Source organism: Tetrao urogallus, assembly GCF_951394365.1.
Source record: "Tetrao urogallus genome assembly, chromosome: 3".
NCBI classification, from domain to species: Eukaryota; Metazoa; Chordata; class Aves; order Galliformes; family Phasianidae; genus Tetrao; species Tetrao urogallus.
Genome location: NC_136815.1, coordinates 41,668,368 through 41,684,869, shown reverse-complemented (window position 1 = coordinate 41,684,869; position 16,502 = coordinate 41,668,368). Strand labels below are relative to the sequence as shown.

General features: G+C 34.6%; 1 protein-coding gene across 1 annotated transcript in view; it reads right to left on the bottom strand.

Moving 5' to 3' along the window:
• The window catches only part of CCDC178 (coiled-coil domain containing 178), a gene marked incomplete at both ends in the record, with an annotated part of 172,174 nt that overhangs the window by 37,456 nt on the left and 118,216 nt on the right, over positions 1 to 16,502 (bottom strand). Inside the window, one exon of the mRNA XM_079533872.1 lies at positions 14,199 to 14,348. Coding sequence (XP_079389998.1) covers positions 14,199 to 14,348 — 150 coding nt within the window. The remainder of the gene's footprint in view (positions 1 to 14,198; positions 14,349 to 16,502) is intronic.

Here is a 16,502-nt window from a genome sequence, read left to right as displayed (position 1 = left end):
AAATCAAAATGAAGGTCCGCTAGCTATTTTCCATGAAAAAATGCCTTGCCTGTAATTCTAAATCCTAAAGTGTTACAAAAAAAATCCAAGAAAATTCCAGAAGTGTTCATTCTTGCCCAAATAAAATAAAAGAGCTCCCTGATCATTCAACAGAATCATTTTTTGAGTGTTACTTTTGGGAACAACATTGGCAGGTTGATGATTTAATGTAAAAAATCCAAAGGCATATGTAAAACTCAAGTTGTCAGAGGGCTGTGACACATGAAAAGGTTAGCATGCATCAGCTGCTCTGACGTTTAGTCACTGCATTCTTTTACTCTGTAACGAGTTCTCAATGCGAGATAATTTAAGACAGGCACAGAAATACTGTGGTGTTGCTCAGAAGGCAATACAGACCTATCAATAGCATCACAAGACATGGTATTTATGTCTCTAGTTAAATGGTTTGCGTATCTGCATAAATTCTCTCTGTCTATCCGTACTGCAAGCGCATCCACATCTGACTGAGAAATCACTTATCCCTCACTCACAGAACAATAATTTACCATGCTTCTGGTACACGGTACTATTTGCAGAACTGTGCTCACAGGCTCTTACCACTGTGCAGCTGATGGACAATAACTTGCTCATGTGTCAAAAATCAAGACTACTTTATCCTTGAGGAAACTTGTATATGGTAGTCTGCCATTAAAGCTTGTAATTTTGTTCTGAGTTATGTTAGTGTGACAAAATATTTCAAATTCAAAACGTGATAATGATGTACTCATATTGAAAATCTTGTTATTTAGCCAGTTAAGTGAATCTTGTGAAATTCATTCCCATTTCTATATTTTGCACATGTATTTTGCATAGCAGAGAAACAAACTCTCCTCAGTTGGGCAGATCATTCAACCTCTACGCTATGAAAGGATAGCACTGCAGAATTTGGAATTAAGCATTCAGTTCTGACTGATGAAGTTTCGGAGCAGAAACAAAGAAGTGATGCTAGTAGCACCCCAAAATTGCTACGTTGAGCTGAGACCAGCCATCAGAATGAACTCTGCTTATTGCTTGCTTTTAATTAGACCTCAGAGCAGAGACAAGGGACGAACATGATGAAGTAAAATGTGAATGTTTCATAGTAAATAGCTTTGAAATGTTTCTTTCATAGGAAATTTGGAGAATTTTGCTTTTCAATATAATGTCAGGTATTACTGCAACACACAGAATGAGTAACTCCTGTCTCTAACCAAGTTCAGTAGATGATAATTTAGATCTTCACGGCATAATAATATATGCTTTTCTGGTTTTGTAGTGCACCAGGCCAAACTATCCGCTGTTTAGGACTATCCAAATTATTCCCATGCCAAATCCTTCAATGATCTCAGTAACATATGCAAGTACAAGAGCCTTGCATTTTCATTCCTAGCAATGAGGCTTTAGGTTGGAGAGAACATAACGCTGATGAAGCTGATGTTGAGAACAAAAGGTAGTGTGAATAAAAGTTTGAAGACATATCACTAATGTGCCAATTCGAAGTCTTGTTTCAATAGGGCTAGATAAGGAGGAAAATTACTGTTTACTGTAGGAGAAGGAAAACAGGTTCCGAACTGAGGAGGAGAGAGATTTCTTTGTCTTGACAGGTGTACGTAACAGGAATGATGAGGCCACATCTCTTGAATGACATGTAGCTATCACACAGGTCCAATCTTGCTTGCTTAAACTATATTTCAAGACAAAGGTTATGCTGAGCTAGAAACTGCGGAGTAAAACAAATAGGCCAAACATAAGAAGTAAGCCAGCAAGGGCTGCAAAGATAACATTGTTAGATTATTTTGCAACCCATTAGACCACCTTGACCTGAGCTATTCTGAAATGGAAGGGTGGGAATATGGTTATCTTCACATTCTGTATCTTGCAGACGTTTCAGCACAAGGGTTGCTGTCGTGAGAAACAATGGACATCTCTGCATCAGGAGAAGGAACTCCACTAGGAGAGAAAAGAATGATACACAGACTGCAGTCGCTCTTTTGAAGGCAATTAGATAATTAGAAATCAACTAAGGCTTACTGCATCATCATCTCTATCAAGGAATGAGGAGTTCAGCTGGGTAGAGTGAAGATGGAAGGAGGGGAGATGATGTTCACAATACTTATTTCTGTAAGCTGAAAAATAAATACTGTGAATTGTGCTCTGGCTCCTCTTTTCTTCATTCTATTGTCATGGCAGATCCTCGCTTTAGGCAAGGTGTTCATAATAAGTAAACAAAAGTAGTACAATTACTTTCTAATTATTCTTTCTAGGAAAATCTTGTTACACAAGCCACTTGTAAAGATGTTAAGATTTTCTGTCTAAAATTAAAATTGGCCTGAATTTATGTAAAGCTCTCCCCTCAAATAGATGTTTCTGATGTGAAGATTCAGAAAATGCTTCAACAGCAATAACTGGGATGGACGCTGTGTTGTAATAATTTGGATACACTTGACTAATGCAGTTATTCACAATGAGGTTGGCACAGTGCCCAAAGCACTGAGCAAACAAATACAGCGAGACATTCAGTTTAAAGCCTTCCAATAATGCAGCAAGATCTTTGTTTGGTCCAGGGGTGTTGAGGACACTATAATGTACTCTATCATCAAAAACTGCTAAAATATAAATATATTTCTTTGTTAAATTCACCACTGTGTTTTATGTAAAAAATGCTGGTGAGGCACAAACATTTTTAATCAAATTAGTATGCAACATAAGGCAGCTGTGTATTCAAATGGGTTTTTAAGCAATTTGGTTGTTTTCTTTATAATAACAGGAAAGAACATTTTGATTTTGAAGGTGACAGAGGCAATATTACCAGAATTAAACAATCTGAATTAGCTTTTTCATGAAATGTAATATGTTTTATGCTTTTAGATGGGATGCTCCACTGCTTTCAGATGAGCCTTTCACTGTCACAGTCAATGGCCAGGAACAGAATAAGCTCTGGAGGTAGGATTATCCTCAAATTTAATTTTTTTTAGAAGGAGCTAATGGCAAATGTTTCTAGTGAACTTTAGGTGCATCTACGTTATAACTAGAGAACCAAGACAGGATATTAAAAGAAAAGATAGGAATGAAATTAGTAAACAAAGTTTGACATTTTGCTTAGCTTGAATTTGTCTGAAATGACTATAATGTTTAGAAAGCGCACATATATATATAGCATATTATATAGTAATTCTCTAGCTTTCAGATGCACAGAGGAAGAAAATAATAGTAATCATTTACATGTATAATATGGTGCCAAAGAAACACATTTTCAAAACATTTACATATTAACTTGTGTAACATGATAGAGATTTCTTCAGGGAATGGATGTGAATTTATTTTTGTTATATCTTGGGATGAGGAAGTTTTCCTCCATTCTATAAAGCTGCAATTTGAATCTGAGCCACAAAGGACACCACTAATACTGTAAAAAATAGTTCTCTGGAAAATAACACGGTGATTCAATATTACATATCATTCACTGACTTTGGGAACAAGTGTACTGAGCACGCAAAGTACATTTCTTTTAAACTGTTACAAATGATGGTTGTTCAGCCCATCAGTTGGTTCTTTCTATCTGACCCTCCATCACAAACCTTCCAGATCCCCCAAAGGTTTTTCAAATATACCAATCCTCTCATTTAGAGAAGATGTGTACGTAGAGCTTATCAAGTGCACCCAGACCTTGATGAGATGAGAACGGTGAGAGCAGCATCCTCCTGTACAACTCTGACATTTCTTGCAGTAGAATAAAAACCTAGGGACAGAATTATCAGTAGGATGGAATTCATTTCAGTGCTGTTTTAAAGTAACCATGGATTTGAGACTGAAATTTTAGAGCATCCACAATCATTTAAGGTCAAGTGATTTTAAGAGCTGCTTCTTATTTTGTGAACCTCTTCTGGAGCGCTGGCTAATGCCTCTCTGCCCTGAGCTTTATCTGGACTTGTGGCAGTTCAATGACCACTGGAGGCTGTGTGGGGGATTTAAAACCCACAAAGGCGGTTTCTCTTTGCAGGATACTGGGAAGAATTTACAGACTTAGCAAAGAGTAGTGACAATGCATAGATCTCCATGTTCTACAAGTTATGTAGCTTTAATACAGTCAACGTACTCATGGTCACAGAATAATCTTTTGAGTAATTAAACTATATAACCTCAAGATTTTAATGCACGCTTTTTAAAATTACAGTGGATAATTGCTATCTATGCCTGCCAGAGAGATAGTAAGTGGCTGGAAATCTGGTTGTTTCACATTCTTCATGGAAGTAACCCAGAAGGGAGTTCTGCTGTAATTCTGGTATGCAGGGAAAAGAAGAGGTTCGCAGGCTACCATGGGGAGTCCGAGGAAAGGAGACTTTAGGGGTTAATGACAAAAAGGAGTCATTACTTCAATAAAGTAGACATAAAAGGAATTTTTTCAAGAATGAGTTGAAGATAGTGATACTGATCATACTCTGTCTAGAAAAAGACAACGGAGGAAGAGGCATATCCAAGATGATATTCCAGGAAGGGAAACTTTCCTTGGAGTCTATGTTGCTATTTTATGCAGTCATTTTGAAAACCTTAGAGCTGGAGAAACACATTTGGAGCCAAGTAAAGGAAACAAGAGGGACCACAGCGGAACCTGAGCTACTTCTCAATAGAAGAACAAAAGGAAACAAATCATTTGGTGGTACACCTATGAGAAAATCAGATTGCTATTGTTTAAAATGATGTTCGGGTTTCTGTCTAATATGTTCTGTTACTTTAGTCCATTTCCTCTCTTCAGAAGAAAACAAGGCGTCAGAAAGTACCATCCATATCACCACAGTCGTAATTACAAAAAAAATAGTCTGAAGGCAACACTGGCAATACAATCAACAAGCTCCAATAAAGCAGTCAGCATGTGATGATTAGATAGCCTTTACTATAATCCTATAATCTTCAGGAATTAAGCTAAAGAGCAGACTCCTGTTAATACCTATTAATACAGGATCTGTAATCACATAGTTAGAGGTAGAACATTCTGCAATATGTCAAGACAAAGAATTATTCAGAAAACTTCAGGCTATTAGTGTTAGCCAGGATTCTTTTGCAAGAATATTACTAGAAATAATGGCATGGGACAAGATTACAAGACATTTAGAAATGGGTGATTTAGTTAGGGGCAGACAGCACATATTCACTAAAGGTAAATTATGTTTGACAAATTAGCTTGAATCTGATTACTGTAATGTTCTGTTGCTGAAGGAATGAATTACTGCCTGCAATTTATCTGATTCTCAAAACTATATTTGATATTTGCCATGAAACAGACCCAGTTTACAAAGGGGGAATTACGGGCAGTTATTCAAATAGAGTGAAAATTATTTCAAGAAAATGAAAGAGTATGTCAATTAACAATAACACTTCAGGTGGAAAAACATATACAATCAGCAGTCAATAAGCACCACTTTACTTGACCTATTACGCAAATTGCACTGAAATCAATGTCAAGAACGGCTAGATTTAGTGTTAAAACATACTAGGACTAACAAAATTACATTGCATTAGTGGGAAGTTGATAGGAAAGCTGCATTCAACACACTTTATCTCTGAAAATTAGAACAGTCCTGGTGCTTTTTCATACTGTAATTCCTCATTCCCACCCTCTTTATTTTGCAATTAATCATTAATTCTCCAATTCAGGAAATTATTTTTAGAATCTGAAAATAAGCATCTTTTCTACCTTTTTAATAGGGATAGATAATTTTAATATTTACATGAAGAATTCATTCCAACAGATCCCAAAACCTGGATTTAGCTCCAGTGATTCAGAGGTATCCACACCTGAGAACATGAATTGATGTCCTACAGCTGCTCCCTAGAGAAAATGTAGGTCACTTCTAACCTAGGTCATTTAATTTTACTCCCTCTCTCCAAACTGGTACCACAGGAAGATACACAACCAGCATGCAGGAGGAGTTAACTGCAGCTGCAGTTATTTAGATGTGCAGGGTAACTTGAGGATACAGAAAGAAACTTCTGGTCTTCTCTTAGGCCGTATATTCTGCTAGTTTTTAGGAAAAGATTAAATCCACCTAAATCTGCTAGAAATTTTGAAAAACAAGGTTGACTGATATGTAGGGTTGTTCACTAAGAGACAGGAGCATGCAGGAAAGCTGAAATCCCAACAACCACATTACCCAGAATAAAACAGAAAGTTAGCTAAAGGTGGGAACTGACATCTAATTACGGTGCAAATAGAATAAATGTAGTCTCTCTTTTTTATTCGAATTATCATTTCTTTCCCCTTCTTTGCCATTTGTGGATATTCTAAATTAGTGGGCTTTTTTACAGGCTTAATTTAATATCAGATGAGAACAGTTTAACAGGCAAAGTGATTATTTACTGAAGAGGTAGAAATGTTACAAACCAGATCTCTGAGACATCTCAACAACTGTCCAGGTATCTCACCACATCCTCACTGTATCCAGAGAGCAAGAAAAAGGCCTCTTATCCATATGACAGAGGCTGAGTAGGAGCAGGGATGCCAGAAGTACATTCCAGCTGGAAGTCCCCTGTCATGCAGTAATGATAGAATCACAGAATAAAATATACTGTGATTCTGTGATGCTCTAAGTTGGAAGAGACCCACAAGGGTCCAACTCCTGCCTCCACACAGGACCACCCAAATTTTAAACCTTATGTCTGTGAGTGTTATCAAGGTGCTTCCTGAACACGGCACTTGGGGCCATGACCATTGTCCTGGACAATCTGTTCCACACCCACAACTGGTGAAGAACCTTTCCTAACACCCAACACGACCTTTCTTGGTAACATAGGCAAAAGCTTTAACCCTGAGAGTTATGAAGGAACTGTACTCTAACTGCAGAATTATTCTGGGCTTACGTGTTCTCAAGAACAGGAAGACTTAAATTCACATTCCCATTGTCCCATTTACAACAAAGATGTGAAAGAAGGTATCGCACACCTGGGCAGGCCCAGCCCTGAGGCCTATGTTACTCAGAGGTTGCTTACTTCAGTATCAGTGATGAAACTACTTTTAGCATAATTTACCAATATTTATTTCAGACCAGCGTTCTACTGTTAGACAGACACCTTAATGATTTCATCCTTTTGTCTCCTCCAAAACTAATTATTCACAGTGTACGACTGCAGTGAGAAACTGAAACAGACTTAGCCAAGGATAATTTGTAACATGGTCATTCATGCAAGTGTTCTTGGGAAAGGAGGAAATTTCATTTCCAATCATTACTGCAGAGCACTTGAATCTGAGGGAATACAGAGCATCTGCATTGCTGACATTTAAGTGAAGAAGTACTCCGTCTTCCTCTCTGAAAAATATCAAATGCTCTTTCCTGGGGGCATTTGATCCATTCATTTCCAAACATTTTATTTTTAATCAAAACAAACAAACATTATTTGGAAAAGAAATATTTGTTTTCCCCAACCTCCAGCATTTTTCTTTTGTCCCAAATTCTGAAAAATCTTAGCTTCAGATTAGTCTGAAAAAGATTTTGAGAATTCTTTATATTATCTTCTCTTCATATTAATTTCTAACAAAAATATACTTGCACAGCTCGGCTCTACCAATTGGCAAGACTTTCCTTGTATAATCTTATATTCCAACCTAAGAGTTCTGTCAATTGTACATAATTACAGATAACAAATATGATTTCTGTCCTCAAATGCTACGTCTGCCTCAATCTACTTCATTGGGACAAGTGTCCTTGGGAGTTAGCAAAACAGCAAAGACGTCTGGTTTAAAAAAAAATCTATGCTGGCTGGTTGCCTCAGCAACTGACTGCAGCCACTGAAGCACTGGCTCCCACAGAGGTCCTCGAGCCATACATTCACAAGACTGGTTCAAAGTACGCATAAATGCATGTGGAACTTCACCACAACATTTCATACGAAAATTGTTTCATCAAAACTTTTTCCTGCTAATTCTTGTTGAGACCATTCCTTCTGATTAATGGATTTAATTCCAAGTAGAAGTGCAATACAAAAGTTTCTACCAGTTTCTGGAATAACAGTTTGCATAACAGGGCACATTAATCTTATATGTTAAACTATTAAGAAATGTTTTAGCTTTTCAAGCATATAAGTATAGAAAATACAGGCCTAATAAGATTTTAACAAAAGTACCCCTAATAAGGCATTTGAGATGAGTTACAAGGTAGGTGTGCTTTATAATCCTGAAAGATTCTAATAATGCTGTTTATGAGCTAAAAATGAAAGCAAAAGAATGACTTTTATTAAGTTAGAGCATTTTGTTTGTTGTTTGCTGCAAGTGTTTTTGTCTGTTATTAAAGGCTAAGTTAAACTATTATGACACTAAGTATTTTCAGAAAGTATTTGTAAGATTAAGCTATAACACTGTGGCCTTAATGATGCCCTTAATGTAAGTTTGAAGTTGATGTGAATGAACGTGAGTTTATGTAGCTAATAAGAACGTAAATCTCAATCTATTAATCCACGTGGTTAAAAATGAATTTGAAGTATATAAAATAAGATATATACATTTTTTGAACTTTTCTTAAGGAAGTTGTTCATTGCTACTCTGCAGTCACTCAACCTGCCTGCTATAAATGTAAACAAAAGAAAATAACTAAATTTTTTTTAGTTGATTTTGTTTTCAATAATGGAAGATCTTCTGCCTGGTTTTGATTAAATGTATCTGTGACAGTAACAATTCTAAAATAACTATTAAACGTTATTAGAAGAAACAAGTATGTAGCATAGATAATGGGTGAAGTCAGCACTGGTACATAGGTTCCATAATGCAAAACTGCTCGAACACTAAGGTCAGGATAAGTTTTACTTCCAAAGGCAATTGTTTTGCAAAATCTACACAAAGTTAATTCTCTTGGCTTAATAATATTTTCCTGGATACCTAAAAAATCAACCCTGGGACAGAATATTATATCTACCTCCTGACCGAACAAGAGGAAGTAGAGAACAGGTCTTTTCTGCACATTATTCATATAGGCACATTAATAGGTATCTATGTGTTAGAAAGAACTGTCAAGTTCAAGGACTGCTAAAAATGTCCATTTCTACTTTGGTAGAGAAGCTAGCACAATTTGTCTTCCTATTCTGTTTACTCTATACCAAAAGGAGACGAATAGGCATACGGATGTGGGGGAAAAATGAAAAGCTCTGTCTTTAATTAAAAAAACATTGCTTGGAAAAAGGTTTTTTAATCTTTTCTCCAGAGGCATTAGAGAACACCCAAGTTCTAAAACAAATACCTAAAGGAATTATCAGATTTCTGTATAATTTTTTTATGGCGAAATAAAGAGATTTCACTTCCTATAATGACATCCTCTGGAACTTTCCGTTGGAAATAACATTTGAGTCCTACAGACATCCTGTTCCCTGACTATAGTTTGCAAATCTAATCCGACCAGCCATTGATATGGCTGATACATACAGAAAGGAAATGGACTTTCTTTAAATTATTTCAACAACTATGTTTTGCTGCCAAACTAATAGTATGATTTGATTGCCTACTTGTATGAATTTTCTTATGGAGTCATCTGAACTTACAGAGTTATTGATTTAAATTTAATTATAATTAATTTGATGCTTACATTGTTTAAATACAATTAGCTCAATGAAAGTTTAGCAAATTTGCATAATAAAAGGCTTAGGGAAGACACATCTTTTCCTTCTGTTTTTATATGAAGTTGTCTATTCTGAGAACCTATCATGGTGTCAAAATCCTAACATCAGAAAAAAACTCAGGAAAACTGTAAATGACACACTTTTGCTTAAAAGCTATTATTTAGTCTTGTTACATCTGCAAAAGAAAAGAAAAATCAGTTCCATCACTAATTTCTAGTCTTAATCAAAACAGATGTGAAAACTGATTAAACATTAACAAAATAGAAATTCTGATATTTCTTTTATGATAATTTTCTTTCACATTGAATCCTTAATAGGTTTCTTTTTCATTTAAGACCTGTGAGGAAATAGGTACGGAGGTCTGTTTTCTTCATGTAACATTATCAGTGCTTTCATTATTAGTCTTGTGAAGATATGAAACAATCCATGATCTCCACAGTGAACCGAATAGGCAAAAATACAGTTTAAAGACAGAAATTTTTTTTTTTTGGTTTACAAATAATGTTTGTTTTTGTTTTTTGTCATTAAGGTCAGTGAATGGGAACCAAAAAATCAGAAGTTAATTGCATAAACTGAAATGCATCAGATTTACTTTATATTCTATTTAGTGATTCAAAACAATGAGAACTTCATTTAAAAAAAAAAACCCACAAACCTGTATCCCAGCTGAACAAAATACTAAAGGCAGTAATTTCCAAGAGGGCTCAGAGCCAAACACATACATAAGAAAGACATGAAAATGTTTATATAAAAGCATAAAATAACTTCACTTGACTTGCATGACTTTTTGTATCAAGCATGCTACAGCAGTCTTTTGATTCTAATATGAAACTATAGTAAGGATCATTGCACTAATGCGTGAGGATTTGTGATAATGTTGCAGAAATTTTACTGTCAAAACTGAACTGCAGTGTAATGACTTTTGTTATCATGGTTTCTAATAACTATTCAGAATGAATTGACCCTACATATGTTTTACTGCAATAATATGTCACTTATCCAGAAAGCAAAAAAAAGGAAACGAGAAATCAATAGACTCCTTTCTCCCACATCCTCTGTATAATATGACCTCTTGAACAGAACCTGAATATGAGAGTGAATTTTTACTTAAATTTTAAACTAATAGTAGTTTTCAAGGAGATTTTTTTAAAATGCAGATTACATGAACAAAAATAATTCTTAAAGTTCTGTTAAACAGATTCAAGTAAATAGTTTGTTAGCATATAATGATATATCCCTATATTTTGGAATCAACCCTAATTTCAAGAGAACAAACGGATGCCTACAGTACAATCACTAATTTATTAGCAAAATACAATGGAAGTAAAAGATTTCATTCTTGGGATAGGTATTCCAAGATTGCCCAGAATAAAAAGGATATGGTAAATAACTAGTTTTGATCATCATGCACACAAGTATTTCTGGCACTAGTTTGCAAACCTGTTAACATTTCCAGAACAAATTCAAAAAAGAACATTTGAAACTTCAACCCTTCCAAGTGAATGTTGATACTGCTAGCTAGCTTTTTGATTTCAGAAGCCGAGCAAAAACATAAAATCTCATAGAATTTGTTAGAATTGAAGAATTTGTAGTATAATAATAGAGTGAAGAAAACAAAGGCAGAAGCGTACTATACACCTGCAAAAACACACGTATAACCAGTGCTACATAGTAACTTAATTAATCACAAGAATTGAAGGAAGCAGAAATTGCAGCAAAGTTGAAACTTGTCCATGTGTTTTCCATCAGGCTATTATCTCCTATAGCATGATAGGTAGAAATTTAGACAACAACAGTGGGATATGAAAACCTTGTCTCAGCCACTGCGTCTGAATAGCAGTATTAAAAAAATAATCCTTTCCTCCTCCAATAGAATTCCTTTGCATTCACTATGCAGAAGAGAGTATTATACTTTCCATGGGCATAGCTCCTCGATTCAGTGGTGTGTATCCTCCCTGTTCATAAGTGCACCTTCCTCAGTACATAGAAGCTTGCAAGATCATGATAAAACACATCATGTTACCAAAGACATTATTTCAGCTATCAAGACAGAACCTTTTCTGGGGCTGAACAAAGCAGCTGCGTAGGATCCCAAAGTAAACCTACTTCATTAGTTAAAGCAGTTACTACATCCACTTAAAATATGCCAAACAATTTAATATTAGTAGATTGCTTTTAGCATCAGTATTCATAAAAACTAGCTTCTCATTTTGAGTATAATAATATATAGTAATAATATAGCATAGTATAAATAGTATATAAACAGTATAATAATAATATATAATAATATATATATAGGATACTAAGAGAAGAAAGTCCTCAGGATTTAGGAATGGATGAACACACTTCTTGAAGTCTGCACATTGTAATGCAGGTACGTAGTGCAACACCTAGAAAAATCATTACTGTGATACTCCCTCAGAATTGATTTTCCATTGCAGTTGTAATTCACTTAAAAAAAAAAAAAAACTAAGAAGAAAGAACACCTTTTTATAGGCTCTGTATGTAGTCAGCACCTTCTTTCCTTTTGTCATAACTGCTAAATACACTGTGATAGTGATAGACGTGTTTTGCCTCAATTGCTGGACTAGTTAGTCCCTTAACATAGTGAAGAGTTATCAGAAAGGAAATTACAGTAGTTGTCACTGTAATTCACAAAATTAATATTCTCAATAGAGTTTCTCATCTTCGTATATATATTGCTACTAAATGGTACTGAGGACTGTCAGCCTAAATATTCCCATCACTAATTTCTACCATAAACTAGGTACACATGTTGTAATGCTGCTTATAAGCTTCTATAGAATAGTATCATACTCATAACCATTTTCTTCATAAACAAGATTTTAAAAAGCCAAACAAATGATTATGTGGCAGAGCTGATGAAGCTAGATCCTGTTGGTATTGCAATGCAATTTTGCTATATTTTACTATGTTTATTTTATTGTATTCAAATTGAGAAGGAAAAAAGCAATAATATATGCCAACTCATTTGCAATTTTGTTTGCTTCCATATTACCTCACCGAGACGTATGATAATATCACCCACACTGTGTCCAGAAGAGGTAAACTGCTGAGTGGGAAATCTGTTTCACAAATATTACCAAGAACAATTACATCCAGAAGGCATTCTTATATCCAAAGAAATTAAAGGTCCAGATTACCTAACACAGATATATTTTTCTTTAGAAAGCATTATAGTGAGTATGCCCTAATTTCGTATTCAGAAAAAATATTTTCAATTCCTTCTATAACCCACTCATGCTAAGAAACATCTCAGTGCTCATAGCTTTGCCTTTAGATGATATTTAGGGAGCATAATTAGCACTCGCTTGGTGATGAGAAATAGAACAGAATTTCTTCAATTATTTATGTTTTGATCTTCAACTTGTTCTCCAATACTCTTATCTCTGGGAATGTATGACTTAAACATATTTTTGTTCTTGAAATATAGAAAGGTGCGTAGTTAACAAGAATACCTTAGAAGGAACAAATTGAAATTCAAAGTATGCTGAATTTCAGAGTCAGAGATTTACTGAGGTGGTCTGTGGGAAATGAGTAATGGCTGAAGATACAGGTATAGGACATAAGAGGGACTAAGGGGACTAAGAGAGAGTAAGGAGACTAATACAAGCAAAGTACTACTAATAATTTGAACTTCACATTTCATTTATTTATTTGAAAACTTCTTCACTGCACTTTTAGAAAATGAACTGAAATGTTAATGTTGATAGGACCTGATTCCTGCATCCACGACCAAAGGTAATAAACATTCTTACCTGAAACTGTTGACATTAACCTACAATTTTTGTACATGATTACTTACATGTGTACTAATTTTCAGAAATACAGACATGAAAGACAACCAAGCAATAGTCTGGTTAACATACCTAGATAATATTTTTGATTTAATTATAGTTAATGCTGATATAGTCAATGCTCATATTCTGAGATCTATAGATGCAAAGCAAAGAAAAAAAGAAAAAAACATTTGAAAATGGTTTTACAACATCTCGATTTATGTTCCACAACACTGTTAAATTTAAACAAAAAGAAACCCTATTCAAATGTAACTAATTATTCAAGAGAACATACCTCAGCAGTATACCTCCACCATGGAAGTCATCAAACTAGATTTTAAGTTTTTTTTCATTTTCATGTATATGTTTTCTACATTAAACGTTTGCAGTGTCTGATTATAGCTGTTGTAAAGCTAACAATTCCCCTGAAAGACTATTTGATAGAAATGCATAACGTTAGGGTGCTGGATACTATGCTGGGTAATACAGTTTTGTACAAAAATAAATACACTCCAGGTTTAAAAAAAAAAATAATATCAGAACTATGGCAATGAATAATTAATACCTTTTATAACAGCTCTGTAAAGTAAAAAAAAAAAAAAACAAAAAAACAAAAAAACAAGCAAGCAAGCAAAGAAGTGAAAATATAAAAAACGCTCAAGAAGAAAAAAAAACAACACATGATAGTTGACATATTGCTAGCATATATTCCATTGGCATTATTGATCAAATGCATTTTAAATAGGAAATACATTAATTGAATGAGTGATGTTAGCACTTTACCTGCTGATGATCTTTAAATGAATCTTCCACCTTGATTCTACTGTCGTAGAGTTCTGTGAGACCTTCTTTACAGTTTAAGTAGCATTTCTGAGACATTTGATATTCCTGAGCTAGCAACAGATTTTCTCTAATAATTTGCTCCAGATCGGCCTAAAGAGAAAAGTAATTGATTACACTCACTACAAAATGCCCTTCTGAGAAACAGAATTACAGTTCACTTCCACAGTTTCTTTGACTCATTCCCTCATGAACATCTCTAAAATATAGATAAGATTATTGTTTCAGTGAAACCAATAAGAAATCTACAAATGATTTCACAGTATTTAGAATTTTGCTAAAACACTTATACTGAAATTAATACTATTAAAAATGGTTTCCTGAGAAAACCATTATTTTATCAGGAAAATAAACCAAAATAAAGTCTTAAAACAGTTACAATAGAAACTACTAGAAAAAAATACTCTTCTACCTTACTACATAAGTCCTCTTTCTGTATAAAAATTATTTTGTCTTAATTACCAAAAGATCCACTAATTTTTTTCACATTTTACTGTTTAAATCTCTTTTTCCATGTTATACAAAAAAGGAGAGAATGCAATAATCACCTTTTTTTTTTTTTTTAAATAAATAATTGTAAAGTTTCCCAATCGTAATTTGATTGACTTGATTTTAAAGTCTAATTTAATTATCAGCCATCATGGTTCGCTACCAGGTTAACTGTTTGGTAAGTGTGCTTCCATAATCAGACGAATTTCCATTGTTTTTCAAAATGATCTCTGAATTTCCTGTAATTATAATTCATGACTTTGCAACAGTTGTAGAATTTTCTAGGGTATTTTATCTAAGTTACACAGACAATCTGATTTAATTTAAAATTGACTTACATCAAGGAATTCTGCTTTCATTTTTATTTTTTCATAAAAACATGCATTTTATGAGAGGGAAGCCCAACTGGATTTATCCGTAGTTAGATGAATGAAAATTTCTTCTAGCTTCATAAGTACAAAACAGGATGCCTGATCTCCAGTTTTAAAAATATTTTTTGAGATATGCTTTAAGTGCATATCCCTAAAATGTATTTTTAAAATAGGATAGCGAGTGATGATGATACCACCCATTAGAGAGGAGAGATGCACAAGGAAGAACAATGGGCAAGCTTAATGCTTGTTAAATTTATTAAGCTGTTGCCTGTTGTATTTGGGAGGTACTTCTGTTAAATTCAGATGCACATAATAAAGTGGAGGAGTACAGGACGGCTTACAATTATGTACAAGTCTGGGCCATCTAATTAAACCAAGATGTCCATATGAACAATGGTTGCCGTAATCTAAGGCAATATTTCAAAGTCTTATAACACAGAAGTTTAAAAGTTTAGTCTAAAAGTTTCTCAAGTTAGAAAAGTATGGTTGAAAACAAGTTGAGTTTTTATGATTTTTATGGACCATTTGTAATGCTATGTGCTATGGAAACCCTTGCTGAAAAGCAGAGCTATCAGAAGAGGTAGAGCAGTTGGAACAATGCCACCATAAGATGCTCCCTGAATGGAGCCTCTCTGTCCAGAAGGAGAAATGGCAGCTTTCTCTTTTTCTCTGATTTGACAGTCAGAAACCATCAAGTAATGGCAATGCCAAAATCCAAAGAAAGAGTTCGTAAACCATTGTAGTTGCATTTCTGGTAGGAGAATACTACTCCGGTAGTATTCAGCTGTTACTCTTTTCACTTCCCTGACACTTCTTCCCTTTGACAGAACACTGTGCAAATCAAAAGATACACGTGAGGCAGAATAGAAATATTGAGAGGTAAGAAATATTGAGAGGTTTAGATTTATTTTCTCAGATCACTGGTTGAACCATCGTTCAAGTCATTATTTATACGTGAATACTAAAAAAACCAGACTCTATTGCAGCTAGTCAAGCTCTATTTGGAAGGGCAACACAAATGCATGAGCTGGGACCATTCTAAAAATCACCAATGTTTTAGATACAAGTCACCATATGTTATAGATACAATTTTGCCCAGAGCCAAAGAAGACTAAGGACTTTCAATAAAATGCAAGCCTTGCTTTAATATCTTCCCTGATTTATTTTTTTAAAATGTATTGAATTACTGGACTAATAAAGTCCCAGCTCTTCTGGGTTCACAGTGCACAATGCTGAAAAAGTCTCAAGCTTTTTGAGTTTGCTCCCTAGAGAGTAATTCGGAGTCTCACTTTTTAAAGACAAAGCTATCCAAGGGAAATGCCTGAACAGATTCACAGCTATCCCACAGAGCTGCTTTGAATTCGGGAGTTCCCAAGACAGTTAG